Source organism: Hakea prostrata, chromosome 4 (assembly GCF_041222555.1).
Source record: "Hakea prostrata isolate BN-2017 chromosome 4, UWA_Hpros_2, whole genome shotgun sequence".
In the NCBI taxonomy this organism is placed as follows: Eukaryota; Viridiplantae; Streptophyta; class Magnoliopsida; order Proteales; family Proteaceae; genus Hakea; species Hakea prostrata.
Window position 1 is genome coordinate 18,323,074 of NC_142603.1, and position 16,152 is coordinate 18,339,225.

The window sequence follows — 16,152 nt, forward strand, 5'->3', positions numbered from 1 at the left end:
TGGATGATCTAACCATGTATCTAGACTTCCTAACATGTATAAATAGTAGCTAAGGGATGCAATAAAAGGCACCAAGGACAATGATTCAAACCACAGTGCCTAATGTTTAAGGCTATGAATACCAATTCAAGTGTTCCTTAAGTCAAAGCCACACAATTATCATATTACGCCATGTAATTAAGTAAAGAACAATCATAAATATTCATGATTCACATAAAGTAGATAATCATGCATAAACAATAATTATAGCACACTAACATAATATAGATATGTAACAACCCCCGTATTTCTAACCCGAGATCCGTAGTGCAGGTCCGAGAACCCGAAGGTCCAGTCGGGTAAATTTGTGGAGTGTCCGGATAGAAGTCCATGATCCATACCCTGAACCCATGGATCTAGATTCTCTGTCTAAAGAGCCTACCTTGCTTGGTAGTTGGACTTCTAGAAGGCAAATGATGTCTGGAGATGTTCGGAATAAAGGGAAGATTTCCCCAATCTCTCCTTTAGGGCTAGGTTGTACTTGGACATCAACCCCCTAGCAAAAGCACCATTGTATGGCAAAATACATGGGGGCGATTGCTAGTGGCGGTCGATTGAACCAAGTGACTGCCTGGAGCGACCGCCCGGTTCCGGTTGCGGGGTTTTGCCCTATTTTGCCCCCTGACTTCCATAAAAGGTAACCCTCGTCTAATTTACAAATATTTTATTCGTGGTTACTGTTTTTTGGAGGTTAGACAACTACGGAGAAGTGCCGAAAGCAGATCTGAAGTGCTGGTAGTGATCTGGAGATAAATCCTTCCCTATTTCTGGTATTCTGGAGTGAGGTAATGGATTCACCCTTCATCCTTTATCTCCTTTGTCTTTCAATTTTATGTTAACCCATCCCCTCATCATGGTGGTTACCCTTTTGATCAATCGTAACTCTCTTTCCAATCTTCTTGATGTGATTCATCCGAAAACAAAACCCTACTTTCGTGAAAAGGATAGATCCAGTCAAGGGGAGAGTTTTGGGTAATCCAATTATGGTGTTTGTTAGGTTTCTTGTCACCCAGTGGTTATGGGAGTGTTGGATTCGAGATTTAGGCTATGAACACTCGAAATCCGGATTGAAAACGATGATCAGAAGCCTGAGTTTCGGATTGAAACTCTCTGTTTTTGGGGCGGTCACTAGTGGCGGTCGCTTAACCTAAGCAACCGGCATGAGTGACCGGCTGGTAAATAGTGACAAATTGACTTTTGGTTTTGATCCAATTTGATTCAATTGACTTATACATTATTGTAACCCTGTATATAGGTGTTCTCTGTTTGAAGAGAAAGTCTTATAATTGTTTACGGATTTCTTTTTATGGACGATTTACTTATATGCAGGTAAGGACATTCAATCATATCTTTATGAATAGACTTGAACATGCTAGTCCAGTGTCTATTAGTATTAGTCTTTCATTATGTATGCTGCTGTAATCATATTTTACATACTGATCTTGTTATATTACTGTTGTTCATCTTATTTACATATATACTTTGTTAGTTATGAATGTTATATACTGATGATGGTTAGTATGTGGTTCTAATGGATGAGGTATTCCTCTGGGATATCTTAGCTTGAGATATCAGAAGGCTGTGGAATGGGACACATGCCTGCTGATGTCTCCAGACCTGTCATAACTATTGGATGACATTCTTAGGTAGAGTCTAGAATTGCATGGCTAGGTACCCCACATGCTACTACCCTTTCGGTAGGGGGATTGAAACCGGATGACCCGTGATGATAGTGATGTGACGTTGGTCCATTGTTAGTCATATAAATGGTAGGGTTGCATATGTTAGGGTTGGGCTAATGGACGTCCAAGGAATGGACCAAGTGTCATGAGGAGTCATGAGAGCATTCCGCCCCAACAGTATGTGAATGACCATAGGGTTATGGAATGAAGTCCAATAGCGGTAGCCAGTCCGTGAGGATTCTCATTCCTAGGTTGCAAAGGATACTGAACCGAGTTGGTTGGTGCCATAGGGGATGTATCCGGGACTTCATGTAGACATGTTACCTGTATGACCTTGCATTGGATTGAAAACCCCAACATGCGCCAGTACTCATTGCCAATGGTCGTGGTGAGAGAGTGTTGACTTAACCCCAACCATGGTTTGAGAGCTAGGTGTGGACTTTCCATTTTACCCAGGATCCCTACAGAGGTAACCAGTCCTTGCTGGATCAGGTGACTAGACTTACCTAGAGGAGGGTTGGTGTATATCTTAAAGCATGTCAGCTGATAGAGACTTGCATAGTTAGAATTATAGTATCATTCATACTTTGCACTCATTCATATCATTTATGCATTGCTGAAATTGTTGGATATTTGGATGGGAATTGTAATTGTTCTTACTGAGTTCTCTAGAACTTACTCCTTTATTTGTATATGTTTTATTAGCTTGCGTAGATGGAGGAAATGTGTTGGAAGATGGATTGGTTTCCTATGAAGGAACCTTCCCGTATGAAGAGAATGTGGCACCGGCAATGAGAAATGGAGATAGCTTGTGCGGGAGCTCCTGCGAGTGCATGGAATGCGCTTATCGCACCCATTGATGGACAGAGACGAAAAGTGGTTAGACAGTTCGCTCAATGAATGGAGAAGAACGGGAGGACCCCTTTTCTAGAGATTAATGAGAAACATTACTTAGCTTTAGAAAAGGAAACTGGAAAGAAAATAATTTAACTTTTTTGAATTGCTTCCGCTGAACTCGTATTCATTTTGATTTATTATTCTTTCATTGATTATTTTTATTGGAGTATTTGGACTCTTGTAATCCTTTTATTCATTAACTGAACTATTTTTGCTCTTGATTGTCTTCATTTGTATTTATTGTTGTTGATAGACTAAAACCGTGGATCCTGTGACGGATCACTCCCACGGGTTGTCGGGCGGGTAACCGAGACCGACGGGTGGGGTGTGACAAGATATGCTTGGGATATTAAAGAAAACAACATATCAAACAATCTAGTTTAGTGTAATTGTTTCCTTACCTGTCTTAATGGATAAAATCTGATAAATAACCTAGTTCCACACAACCCAACACTCTAGCAAATCTAAGTGGCTCCTATGATCATGCCCATGTAGGTACATTTATGCTAAGGAATAAGAAATAACAAATCAACATTGAAATAGCTCACTGGAACATAACCGATCACTTGAACCAATTGCTTGGGCCGGTTAGTTCAATCAACGTCCTGTAACAAACGCCTGAAGCAGCCGTCTGTAGCAAGAGCCTAGTTGTATAGACAAGCTTGAAATTCCAAGCTTTGATCTCCCATTTTAAACAGACTTTGGGACGATCCTAGGATTAGATTACGTCCCTGAATCCTCAAAATAATATTCCAACTTCAAAAACATGAAAAGCTAAATAAAACTCAAATCTATAATTTAAGTATCCGCCATTAAAATAGATATAATATCTATTCTCCTAGCATCATTTGATCGATATCAATTATAAATAAATATTTTCCCATATCAAATCCTCTTCCAACAAAGGTTTCGCAAGAATAACTACTCTCAAAATAATAGAATAATGAAGAAAAAGAGAGTTAATTAATCTACTTACCTCTAGAATCCAAAAATCAACGAAGTTCTGTGACATTCTCTGCAAGAAGGGGTCTTCTCTTCAACGCCACATGTTCTTTGACCTTGCAAGAGTCCATAGCCGCCTATTGCATTAAAATAATGCAAAATAGTGTTTAAGAGGCTTCAAATAGGGTGTCGAGGGCAAAAGGGGCAAATCTGTCTGTGCAATCCAATCAATTGCCTAGGTGGCGGTCGCTTGGCCAATCTACCACCCCAAGTAATCACCCCTAGTACTTTTCAACACTTAGTTTCTTTGCTCTCTCCGTTGGTTCCAAACATTGGTACAAGTTTAGGGATCATCTAAAATACTCTTACCTTGTTCATTTGCATCTCCCAACTTTATCTCTCTTGAACTTGATATCCACCTACCCAAACCATCTTGATTCTAATTGGATCTTCTTCCGATTCCCAACAAGGCTGGAGTATCACCATCTTCACCATCTTCACCATCTAGGTCCATGGGTTATGGGGCCAAATCATGGGCTTCAATTTGGATGGCCCACAACTTCTTCCTACTGGATGCTCGAGTTCTCGAACTTGCAATTCAGGTTTTTATTTAGGATTATGGTGGGGTTATCATACTTATAATCTCCTAAGTTACATCGATGGATCTTTCCCAAGTTCTTTTGAAATAAAAGTTTTACCTCCATCCTCCATTGGAACTCCACTTGCACCTTCTTTGTCAATCTCTGACTATCTTCTTAAGATTCTTTATATCTTAGACATCTTGCAGCAAAAAACACTATGGTACATGATGAAGATCTTGTGCTCGCTAGTCTTGGTTCAGGTAAATCATGTATCTTTCACTGATCATTCATATGGGATGACCACTGGGTACCTGAGATTGAAGAACTACTACAACCACCTTACATAGGGGGAACTCATGGTCTGAGGTATGTAGCTGAGTTAATTGATGTACATGAAGGCAGATGGAAGGAAGATTTGTTGGCAATACTTTTCCCAACAAATATAGTGCGATCCATTCTACAAATTCATCTACCATTTTTTAATAGAAGAGATCGGAAAGTTTGGGGAATGGCTAGAGATGGTAAATTCTCGGTGAAGCTAGTCTATGCTATGCTAAAGAAGGAAAAGGAGGTACTTGAACAGCGCCATCCTTCATCTTCCTATCTTATAGTTGGGCTGCTACACCTACTCAAGTATGGCAAAGTATTTGGAGTGCCAAGGCTCTTCCTAAAACAAAGTCATTCTTATGGAGAGCAATGGGGGGAGGCATTGCATCAACGATGGGTTTGCATAGCAGAAAACTAACTAAGGATGCTATGTGTCAGAGACGTAATCAAGAGGAGGAGTCACCGGATCATATTCTTCTTCGATGTCCATTTGCACAAGCAATTTGGTTTGGCAGTCCCTTGTCTCTAAAGCTTCAGCAATCGGAGGATCTCAACCTTCAACGTTGGGTCCAATCTTGGGATTTATGGAAACAAGTGGGTACGGCGAGAGCCAAGAAACTACAAAGCATGGCAATGTTCATCAGCTCGGTGATCTAGCTTGCTCGAAATGAGTTCATCCATGAAGGTAAGCTTTCTACTCCTATGGAAGTTCTACATAGAGCATTAACATTACATGGGGAATACTGGAGAGCAAATGCAAGAACAAAGACTCAAGTTAGAAATGCAGCTCACATTTCTACATCTTGGACCCCCCCCCCCATCTATCAATTTTTTCAAAATCAATTGCAATGTTTCGTGGAGGAAAGGCTCTACAGCTAGTGGAGTGGGTATCATTTGTTGGGATGTAAGGGGAGATCCTATTTTTGTGATTTTCGAAAGGTTAGAATTCTGCAGTGCCAAAGAGGGAGAAGCTCTTGCAATTAGACGTGGTTTGGCTGAAGCTATGCACTGGGACTTGGCAATATTCAATTAGAATCTAATTGCTTAAAGGTGGTTGGACTAATGTCTAAAGGTAATTTTGTAGGCCATATTGTAATCCAGCCCATTCTGGATGATATCAAATGGTTAATGAGTCAATTTGGGACCAGCCAAATGAAGTATGTTTCTAGGATGGCTAATACCATAGCCGATAACCTAGCTAGGAGGGCTTTGTCTTTTGGGAGTGTGACTTTGCTTATTTGCACTCCGTGGGTATAGGATCTTTGTAACTTGGACTTCATGAGTTCTACTCCTCAATAAATTTATTACTTACCCAAAAAAAAAATAAAAAAAAGACTTATGTACCTGCAGTATTTAATCTTTAAGTTTCTTCTGTTCATTAAAAAAAAATTAGCTCCGATGATTATGAGATGAAGGATTTGAATTGTCTTGAGGCGAGGTGGAAAGCCCCACTTTATGTTTAAATTATATACAAAAAAAAACTATTGTCCGAGGATTTAGTCAAAATGCATGTGAGCTGGTTTGGGCAAAACTCAATTATAAAAAATAAAAAAAAAAAAAAAAAAAACCTAAATGAACGACAATGGATCTCAATTATCTGTCAAATAGAGTTTCTCTTCAACAAGAAAAACCCAATTTTGTTTGTAAAATTATAAGAACACTGACTGAGTGTTGGCTCAACAAAGTCCACTTACAAGGCAACAATCACGTCAGAGAAGATTAAAATCAGTGTTGTGCCCAGTGGTGGAGCCACGTAGGGATTGGAGGGGGCCATGGCCTCCGGATTTTTGAAAATTAAAAAATGCCTACATATTTTTCTAATTTTTCTCACTTTACGTGTGAAATACCACTATTTGGCCCACTCTTAAAAAATTAAAAATAAAAATTTAAGATATAGATGATGGATACAAATGTCATTCTTAATCATAATCAAATAGTTATCATTAAACTCCTAGTTTTAAGGAATAAAGGTTAAATTCAAATTAAAAACTAACTCACTGTCCATGAATTTCTCCCTATATTCTCTCTCATATTTTTATTCTTATTTATTCTTTCGTGAATCTCCTCTTTTATTCCTATTTTTTCTCTTTTTTTCTCACACGTCTCACAAAATATTGGAGTAGTTAACAAACATTGGAATTTTTCGAAATCTTCTCCACAATTATCAGTATTCACTCTCTCTTTTTTAAATTATTCATCTCTCTCACACTCACGATTTTTCTAGTATTCATTTCATAAAGTATAATTTTATTTTTTTTATTTAATATTCTTTCTTTCTCTTAAAATTTGATTCTACTAATAGCAATTTGAATCTCGTTAGAATTCAGCCATTGATTTTCTCAGATCTAATCATAATCATTGATTTGTTTTTTAATCATTAAATTTTTTCCTAAAATTTCATTCCTATTAATGAAAATTCAAATATTGTTTAGAATTTCAGTTTAATTTACCTAAATTTTTAATGTAGACCCCATACGTCAAAATATAAGAAAATTTTATGAGATGACGACCCACAGGGCCATTGTGAGTCTCGATTGCCAAATATTGAGCCTCAAATCATGCTCAATCAGGGAAAGGGGTGGGAGGTCTCCAAAATTATGGTACAATTGTAAGCTTTTTGAAATCTCGCTCCGTTCACCTTTTTACACTAAAAATGTGATGTGCCTATTGTTCTATGTTTCACATCATTGAACTAGCTTAAGTCATTTCTTATCACATTTTCAGAATGCAAGTTCCTCCTTACCATACAAAAAAAATTCCTCCCCCTTACCATACAAAAAAAAATCCTCCTACCATACAAATTCTTTCCAAAATATTAGTCGATATTTGCATAAACTAATCCAGACACCTTAGTTACCAAAATAAATGATAGTTATTTAGAACTTAACTTTTATGCTTTGTTGCATGTTTCCTAGTATATATTTTTTTTGTTTTTTTTGATAGATATGTTGTAGAAACACTGGTTGTCCCTAGTAGATTGCCATTGGATTTGGATGCTCTACTGACAATGTACAATTTAGGAAAAGAAATTTCTCTTGTTGCCTTTGCCAGTCTAGTATATTGATCCTTACTATTTATCATCCCACTTAGTTTCTTTCAATTTTAACAAGAAAAAATAATAATAATTTTTAAGAAAAGTGGTGGGGCTAGATTTTTGCTTGGCTGAATTACATTCATCATAAATAATTTAAATTTAATTTAATAAATTCAATGGTTGGATTTAATTCAGATTGTAATTTTTTTTTCTTTTTTCTGTTTGTTTTCATCATCAAACCAGTCAAACGACTGCGCTATGTTCAATTTTCCAACGATGGCATCGCTGGCTTCCGGTTGTAAATTAAAAAAGACAGAATTTGTTTTTGATTTACAGTCGTAAATTATTATTTTTTGGATAAGAACAGAGAAGGGCGTTTGGGTTTTGGCTGTAAAATATCGAGAAACCGAGTTTTATCTCACGATATTCGGTGTAACGATATTCTGGGAGATTCTTTCTGTTAACGGTTTTTTGGCATTAAAATGCCATTTCGTTATGCTTTCCGATCAGGCACCAGTTTCCAGCCTCCTCCTGCCTCCCAAGTTGTGGCTTTTCTTCATCTTCTCCCTCTCTTGCTTTGGCAGAGCCCTAGGATTTCTTTCCTTTTATCGTTAATATATAGCATTCTGGTTCTAGGGTTTGTTTCTCGGAGCACAGAGGACGGGAAGAAGATTAAGCAGTTGCCCGCCTCGATCTGGTATATACATTGCCTTTAATTCATCAATTTTATTATCGCTATTTCCTTTCATCGTCTATATATTGGAAATGTTCCATAGTTTCTTACTTAATTGTATAGTTTCTTCTGTATTTCCTGTTTGGTGTTTTTCTTTGATTAACTTTCTTTGGTGATTGGGTCCCTTTCTGTGTTTTCATTTGTTGTAAAATTTGGGATTTTTTTTTAATGTTATCTTCCATTTTTTTTAATCTTTTGATCCTCGGTTTCTGGTCTTACTTTACTTTCTTAATAGCGGACTTGGAGGTTTGTCAGTTTTCATAAGAAAAAAAAAAATATTTGAGTTAAAATGTCACACAATTGTTTGGGGTCTTACGTGCTTATTTGTTTTCCGAGGAGGAGTTTCTGTGAGGCAAAATATGGGAAGGATGTTTAGTTGTTAGTTGGTGTAATTTGTTAGCTTCAGGAAAAACTATTAATGCAACAACTGTTGATGAATTTTAATTGAGAGATATCATTACAAAGGCAATTCACAACAATTATGGAGAACCAACTTGGCTTTATGCCAGGAAGATCTATAACAAAAGCATTCTCGTTATTAAGAGACTTATGGAAAGGTATAAGAGTGTAGGAAAGAGCTTTATATGGTATTTATTGGCTTAGAAAAAGCTTATGATAGAGTTCTTAGAACATTAATTTGGCAAGTACTTGAGAAAAGAAGTATTGCAAGTAAATATGTGCACTTAGTTAAGGATATTTGTGATGGTTTAGGGACAAATATATGAATAGTGGGGGATGGGAGAAGTAAAGAATTCCCAACTACAGTAGGATTACATCAATGATCAACTTTAAACCCATATTTATTTGTACTTATAATGGATGAATTAACATTTAAAATAAGGTTCCTTAGTGTATGATTTTTGCTGATGATATTATGTTGATAGATGAGACTCAAGTAGGGATTAATACAAAATTAGAATCATGGAGAGAAGTTTTGGAATCAAAAAGCTTTAAACTATGATGGATGAGTGGCAAAACTAAGAAGGATAAGATAATGAATGATCATACTAGAGTTGGTCTAGGAGGAGCTCTCCTAAGTGATAAGCTACTAGAAAAAAGTCTGAGGTGGCACAACCACATTCAATGGAAGCCTGTAAATGTCCTTGTAGGGAGAAGTGATATAATCCAGATTGAAGGAATTAGAAGAGCTGGGGGTATACCTAAATAATCTTAAAAGAAGTGGTGAGAAATGATATGTGTTGAAATAATTGACTCCTAAGTTTTCTATTTATAATAATGTAAAATATACAAAGTTACACAATTATCCTTACTAACCAACTGAATAATAATAACTTGAACCACAACTTACAATTAAACCAACCCATAAATAAACTGAACCAACCAACACTCCCCCTCAAGTTAAGGCATAGGTATTAATAAGGCCCAACTTGCTCAAAATAAGGTAGAAATCTCCTTCCTTCAGTCCTTTTGGTAAAGATGTCACTTACTGGATCTCCAGATCTCACAAAAGGCATGCATATCAGCCCTTGTTCCAACTTTCCTTTGACAAAAAATCTATCTCAATATGTTTTGTACGACCATGTTGCATTGGATTATTGGCTATACTGATGGCAGCCTTGTTGTCACAATATAACATCATGGGACTTGTAACAGGAAACCCAATATCTTCTAATAGACCCTTCAGCCATAAAATTCACTTACTCCTTGAACCATGGATCTATACTCGGCCTTTGTACTAGACAATGACACCACATTTTGCTTCTTGCTTCTCCAGGTTATTAGATTGCCCTCAACAAATGTACAATATTCTGACATTGATTTTCTGTTTGGTTGAACTAGCCCAATCAGCATCTATATAAGCCACTTTCAAATTTTCTAAGGGTGATAAAAGTATTCCCTTTCCTAGTGTGGATTTCAAATGCTGAAGTATTCTTATAACAACATTCATATGAGTCAAGTATGGGTCATGCATAAACTGGCTCACTAGGCTTACTGAGTAAGCAATGTCAGGTCTGGTGTGAGACAAATAAATTAGTTTTCCAACCTTTTATATCTCCCTTTATCTACTGGTACTCCCTCTTTCTCTTTAAGCTTAATGCCTGCTTCAATTGGGGTATCCATGGCTTTACATCCCAACATTCCCACTTCCGAAAGAAAGTCTAGGATATACTTGCATTGGGACACATAGAAGCCTTTTTCTGATCTAGCGACCTCAATTCCCAAGAAATACTTGAGTTTCCCTAGATCTTTAACCTCAAATTCCTTGCCAAGGAAGCTCTTTAGCTTTTGTACTTCTACCCCATCATTCCCAGTGATGACAATGTACCATATTCTGAAGTAACAAGGTAGGAATTCGAATGTGCAGTTGATGAAGCATGGAAGAGGCAGCGGCAGCGGTAGACGACTGTAGAATGCGCCTTAGAGCAAGCAACTCTTCTTGGGAAAAACCGATATCTGGAGTAGGTGCGGTAGAAACAGTTTCTGAATAATGAGCCTTGGGTTTACCCTTCTTTTGAGCCCTTTTTTGTTCAAAATCTGCAGGTTTCCCATGTAATTTCCAGCATGTGGCTTCGGTATGATAGGGCTTTTGGCAATGCTCACACTTAACCATTTCTTTGACTAATTCTGTTTGAGACACCATACTCACACTCTAAAGAGCATATTTTTCCACTATTGGATTATGTAACATAGCCAGACGACGACTCTCCTCATATTGAACAAGTGCATAAGATTGTTCCAATGTAGGAAAGGGAGAGCGACTCAAAACCTATAGTCGAATCTGATCATACTCCACATTTAAGCGAGCCAAAAAATCATACACCCAAATGTTTTCAACATATTTCCTGTAGGCAACCACATCATCGGGATTAGTCGATTGGTAGTCACCATAATGGTCTAACTCTTGCTAGAGAGAGCGTAATTCAGCATAGTACTAGGTAACGGTCAGCTCTTTCTGTGTGGTGTCTTGAAGTTTATTTTGTAGCTCATAGATCGGCGCATCATTCCCTAGTTGTCCATAAGTCTCTTTAGTAGCCTTCCAAATCTGTGCTGCTGTATCCAACAATAAATATCCCCTAGCTAGATTTGGATGCATGGAATTCAAGAGGAACGACATGATAAGAGAGTCGTGTGAAATCCACTTATCCTGAATAATGCTTGCAGTCAAAGGTTTGGTTGTAGTGCCCATAATATGATTGACTAGACCTCTTCTAGTAATTGTCGAATAGGCAGAATGAGATCAGATCAAGTAATTGGTTCCATCGAACTTAACAGAGAGTGATGGAAGGTTGGGATAATTTTCATGACTTGTTGGAACTGCAGAAACATTTGGTGTAGTCATACCTTCAGTCCACTCATCGAGAACACCACAAACAATTTTGATCAAACCTACTGAAAGATTCTGATCAAACCTTCTGAAAATTCTGAGCAAACCTGATGGAAGGGCTGATCAAATCTGCTGGAAAAAATCTGATAAAGCCTGCTGTTTTGCAGGCTTCAAACTTGTTCTGAAATATCCCAGGAAGGTGTAAGAAGTAAAAAAAAATCTCTGAGCAGTGGTATTTTTCTGATTCAATATTGCATAAAATCTGTTGTTATTTAGTCTTCAAACTGTTTTAGAAGAAACTGAAACATCATTGGAGGTGTAAAAACTCCAAAAAAAAATTCTGCGTTGCAGTAGAGAAGAGAATAGTAGAAACAAAGGATAAAGGAGAGGAGGAAGAAGCTGTTAATGGCAGGAACACAGCCAGAAAGAGAGCAGAGGCCGAAGAAGAAAGAAAGAAAGAAAGAAAAATAAAGAAAGAGAGGCGGAAGAAAAAAAAAAAAAAGAAGAAAGAGAGAAGCAGAAAAAAAAATAGAGTTTTGTCTTGGTGTTGTAGAACCCAATAGGAAGAAAAAACAAAGGAGGAGAGGAGACAATGCTGGCTATGGCGGAAACAGAGAGAAAGAGAAAGCTGAGGCAGAAGAAAGAAGAGAAAAGAGAAGAAAATTGAGGAAGAAAGAAAAATACCTTGGTTTTTTCAAATCTAATTTAACTTGGCTCTGATGCCATGTTGAAATAATTAAATCCTTAGGTTATCAATGTGACCCCTAATAGGAACTATTTATAATAATGTGAAATATACAAAGTTACACAATTACCCTCACTAACCAACTGAATAATAACAACTTGAACCACAACTTATAATTAAACCAACCAACAAATATACCGAACCAACCAACAATATCCATAGCTTAGGCCTTGTATTAGCATGACCTCAAAAGAGCTGCTTGGAAGGCAAAATGCATGTAGCCGACCCCATTTAGTTGGGACAAGGCTTGATGATGAGATATTATTACAGAGTACCGACGTGAAGGAATTACATGCGAAAATCAGAAAGTAGGCCAAGAATTGTTGTAGAAACAAAGAAAACCAAGACTTCTCGAGTTAAAACAGTTGACATGAAAAGGGAAATAAAAAAGACACTGACAACATTTGCAGGTTCATCAATATATTTTCCTCTACTCCTTTTCAGGTTCTTCACTTACTGCTTGACTCTTAGACTTTCAATTGACATATAGATATGATCCTTCTTTTGGTTGAACTTCCCTTGATGATGCATGACAGTAGCATATTGTCAATGATGAAGGCAATTGATGCAGTTTCAAACAATATGTGGGCCATCTGTAAACAAGGCTGTTAGTTGGGTCACATGGGACAATAGGCTTTGTTTTGAGTGCCCAATAGCTTATAAGGGTCATGAGCTTCATATTTTTGGGTTTTCCATTGTAACGAGATAAATCTTTGAGTTCAAACACGAGGGATTTGTGGCCCACATGAAGCTAGGTAGTGGCTTTTATTTTCTTAGAGTTCCTAGATACGTTCTATGTTCAAGAATTAAGTTGTAATCACATTCCTTTGCACATTTTATGAACTTTTAGTTTGACTTCATGACCAATGTGACATGAATTGAAATGCGTAGGCATTACAATATGACGCAGTTTTTATTTTTACCTAGTCCTAATATTTGTAATTATTCCAGTTTCTTTGGCAGGCAGGGACTGTTCCTATGGCAAATTCAAATGGGTCTTCACACATTAGGAACTTTCCATACTTGGGAAAACAGTCTCTGCTTCCTCCTAAAAGTCCCTTTCCGAGCATTTCACCATCCTATTCTGAATATGGAACCGTTCCGGCAATAGGATCAAAAGTTATTCCGAAGCAAAGAGAGGGGCCTGGACACCATCAACGTACTTCCTCTGAGAGCAATCTAACAGTTGATCCACCTTCTTGGCTTGATGACCTTCTCAATGAGCCAGAGACACCTGTGCGAAAGGGTCACCGGCGATCCTCTAGTGACTCATTTGCTTACTTGGAGTCAGCCAATGCTGCTTACATGGAAAATGGTGCTCATGAGGATAACTTAAAAAATACCTCTTTACGAACTTGGGGATCACTAGATTTTGAAAATTGCAAAGGGGCTTGGCAGGATTCCTTGTACACTGAGCCAACTTCTTTTGGGAGGCTGCAGAATAGGTCATGGGAATCTCCACTGAGTTCTGTTAACTATCTGACTGGCCATCCGTCTTCCAGGGATAATATTTTACGCCAAAGCTCTGGACAGTTATCTGTTCCACAGGAACCGGACAGGGTTTCAGCTACAGCTACTGACAAGCAAGAACAGTGGGAATCTGGATCCCGTAATCAAAAGAAAAATTCTGACAAGAAGCAAGAACAGGGGGAATCTGGGTCTCATAATCAAAAAAATATTTCTGAGAAGAAGGATAACTCTTATGCAAAGCCTTCTACATCAGACACAGATCCAAAGCGTGCTAAACAGTAAGAAATCTTTGTTCATTTGTTCACAATTTGCCTGATTTGCTATGAGTTTGAAGTATTTGTGTTCATTGCTGTTAGTGTGCTTTTTAAGATTCTTCGTTGTTAAATGATTTCCTCACTGTACCCCTCCTCAACACTGAACCCCAAACCCCACCAAAAACAACCCCCCCCCCAAAAAAAAAAAAAAAAAAAAAAATCAAAGCCCAAGTAGTTACAATAGAGGAGAAGAAGAAAATTGGCTGTACTTTTTTCATTTTAAATATTGAACCTTTGTTATTGTAGTTTTCAAAGTTTTTGGTGTGTCTGTAATTAGGCCTCAATGCAGGGGTTTAAGTAGAATATACCCTAGTTACTAGGGTTTGCATCCTTGTATATATGACAGTGGATGCTGTTTACAGGCAATTTGCTCAACGTTCACGAGTTCGGAAACTTCAGTACATAGCTGAACTGGAAAGGAATGTCCAAGCTTTACAGGCAAGTTTATTAAAAAGTTGAATGCATTATTTAGGCTGCTCTAGATTTTGAATTATTTATCCTTGATATACAGCTATGGATGCTATTATAGTTTCCCATATATAAATTCTTATACATGAACTTTTAGGTAGAAGGGTCTGAAGTTTCAGCGGAGCTTGAATTTCTGGACCAGCAGAATATTATATTAAGCATGGAGAACAAAGCCTTAAAGCAACGGCTTGAAAACTTAGCACAGGAGCAAATGATAAAATACTGTGAGTCTCTTATACCAACTACCTAAGCTGCAATAATGATAATAAAATAAACTACCGTAAATTGTGTTTTACCTGGAAATGATTGGGAGAAACTAAATTTTTGAGGTTGTTGATCAGTGGAACAGCAAGTGTTGGAGAGGGAGATAGCAAGGCTACGAACTTCATCTCAGCAACACCACCAGCAGCAACAGCAACACCAGCAGCAGCAGCAGCAGCAGCAGCAGCAGCAACAGCAACACCAGCAGCAATCACGACAATCATCAACTCATCGCCGATCCAGTAGCAGAGATTTTGATTCCCAACTTGCCAACCTCTCTTTGAAGCATGAAGAACCGAGCTCTGGTCATGATCCAGTCACTGATCACTCTGTATTTGATTTGAGATAGACCCGTATTTGATTTGAGATAGACTATGTGCTGTATTTTTTGTATTTTGCACTCCATTGATGCTGGTGATGAATGAAGCGTCTTTCCTGGAGAGCAACTGAGGGTTGCCATCAGAATCTTGGGCCACTGACAGCCACTTCCTCCCTAACAAGCAAATTGTGTTTCTATATCATCATTTATGCACCTGGTGATTGTTGCCGGAGAATTGATTTTCCAGCTGGTGATTCATCTGAGGTGATAAGCTTGTAATCTTCTCTCTTCTTTTAATGGTTGTCTCCTGTATCACAATTTGACTCTGATTCATGAGTGGTTGCTTCACTTTTATGATTCTCCAGATAATAAAACTACTTCATTGGAGATTTATTAGCTTTCTTGAGAGAATGGATGTCTAAAAGATGGCTTGCCTTTTGAAAGTAAGATTTTCAGATAGGGCCATACCTCTTGCCAAATATGGGAATCTTGTGTTCTGTTTATGACCTAACGCTCCTTCCACAGTCGCCCAAGCAGCAACCCCCCTCCTCCCTCCTTTTTTGCAAAGAAACCATTGACACCTTCCCAACTTTGTGGATCTTAGGAGGAGGTTCACAAAACTTAACACCATCCCTTTGCTGGTAACAGCTGAGGGGAGATTACCATTTTATTCTCAGTTAATAATTAGATTTAAAATATTAAGTTAAATTTCCTTTTCTACTATCAACCTATTTCTTCTTTAAACTTTGCATCTAACAGATGGGTGAAGAGATACTCTTCTGTCATCATCTTCTCCAATTCTCTAACAACTGATCCCCCAAACAACCCTAACAAGTTGTGATTCGGAAAGCTTAAGACAACCGATCTCTTTTCAAATGAAAAAGCATTGAAGATTAAAACAAAACCGAATTCTGTACTGTAATAATCTCTTTCTACCTATTTTCACTGTAACCCAGGTGAGCAAAAAGAGAAGGATTTGCATAATCCCTTGATAATCTTAGTTCAAATGTGCCACCCACTAATTAGCTAATCGCTTCTCTGCCCCTAACTACCA

At 37.8% G+C, this 16,152-nt stretch overlaps 1 protein-coding gene across 1 annotated transcript; it reads left to right on the forward strand.

Annotated features, from left to right (window-relative positions):
* The first annotated feature begins 7,844 nt into the window (after window positions 1-7,844).
* On the forward strand, window positions 7,845-15,645 carry LOC149018294 (uncharacterized protein At4g06598-like). Its single transcript, XM_089152592.1, has 5 exons — window positions 7,845-8,199; window positions 13,218-14,014; window positions 14,413-14,488; window positions 14,616-14,742; window positions 14,860-15,645. Exons 2-5 carry the CDS (start codon window positions 13,245-13,247, stop codon window positions 15,126-15,128), a joined length of 1,242 nt encoding a protein of 413 aa, XP_089008718.1. The 5' UTR covers window positions 7,845-8,199; window positions 13,218-13,244; the 3' UTR covers window positions 15,129-15,645.
* The last annotated feature ends 507 nt before the right edge of the window (window positions 15,646-16,152 follow it).

What these genes read in the sequence shown, in the direction of transcription:
- LOC149018294 (XM_089152592.1), top strand. Translation starts at nt 13,245, where the DNA reads ATGGCAAATTCAAATGGGTCTTCACACATTAGGAACTTTCCATACTTG. An exon ending in GATCCAAAGCGTGCTAAACA is followed by an intron (nt 14,015 to 14,412) that starts GTAAGAAATCTT and finishes TGCTGTTTACAG; the next exon opens with GCAATTTGCTCAACGTTCAC. An exon ending in GGAATGTCCAAGCTTTACAG is followed by an intron (nt 14,489 to 14,615) that starts GCAAGTTTATTA and finishes ATGAACTTTTAG; the next exon opens with GTAGAAGGGTCTGAAGTTTC.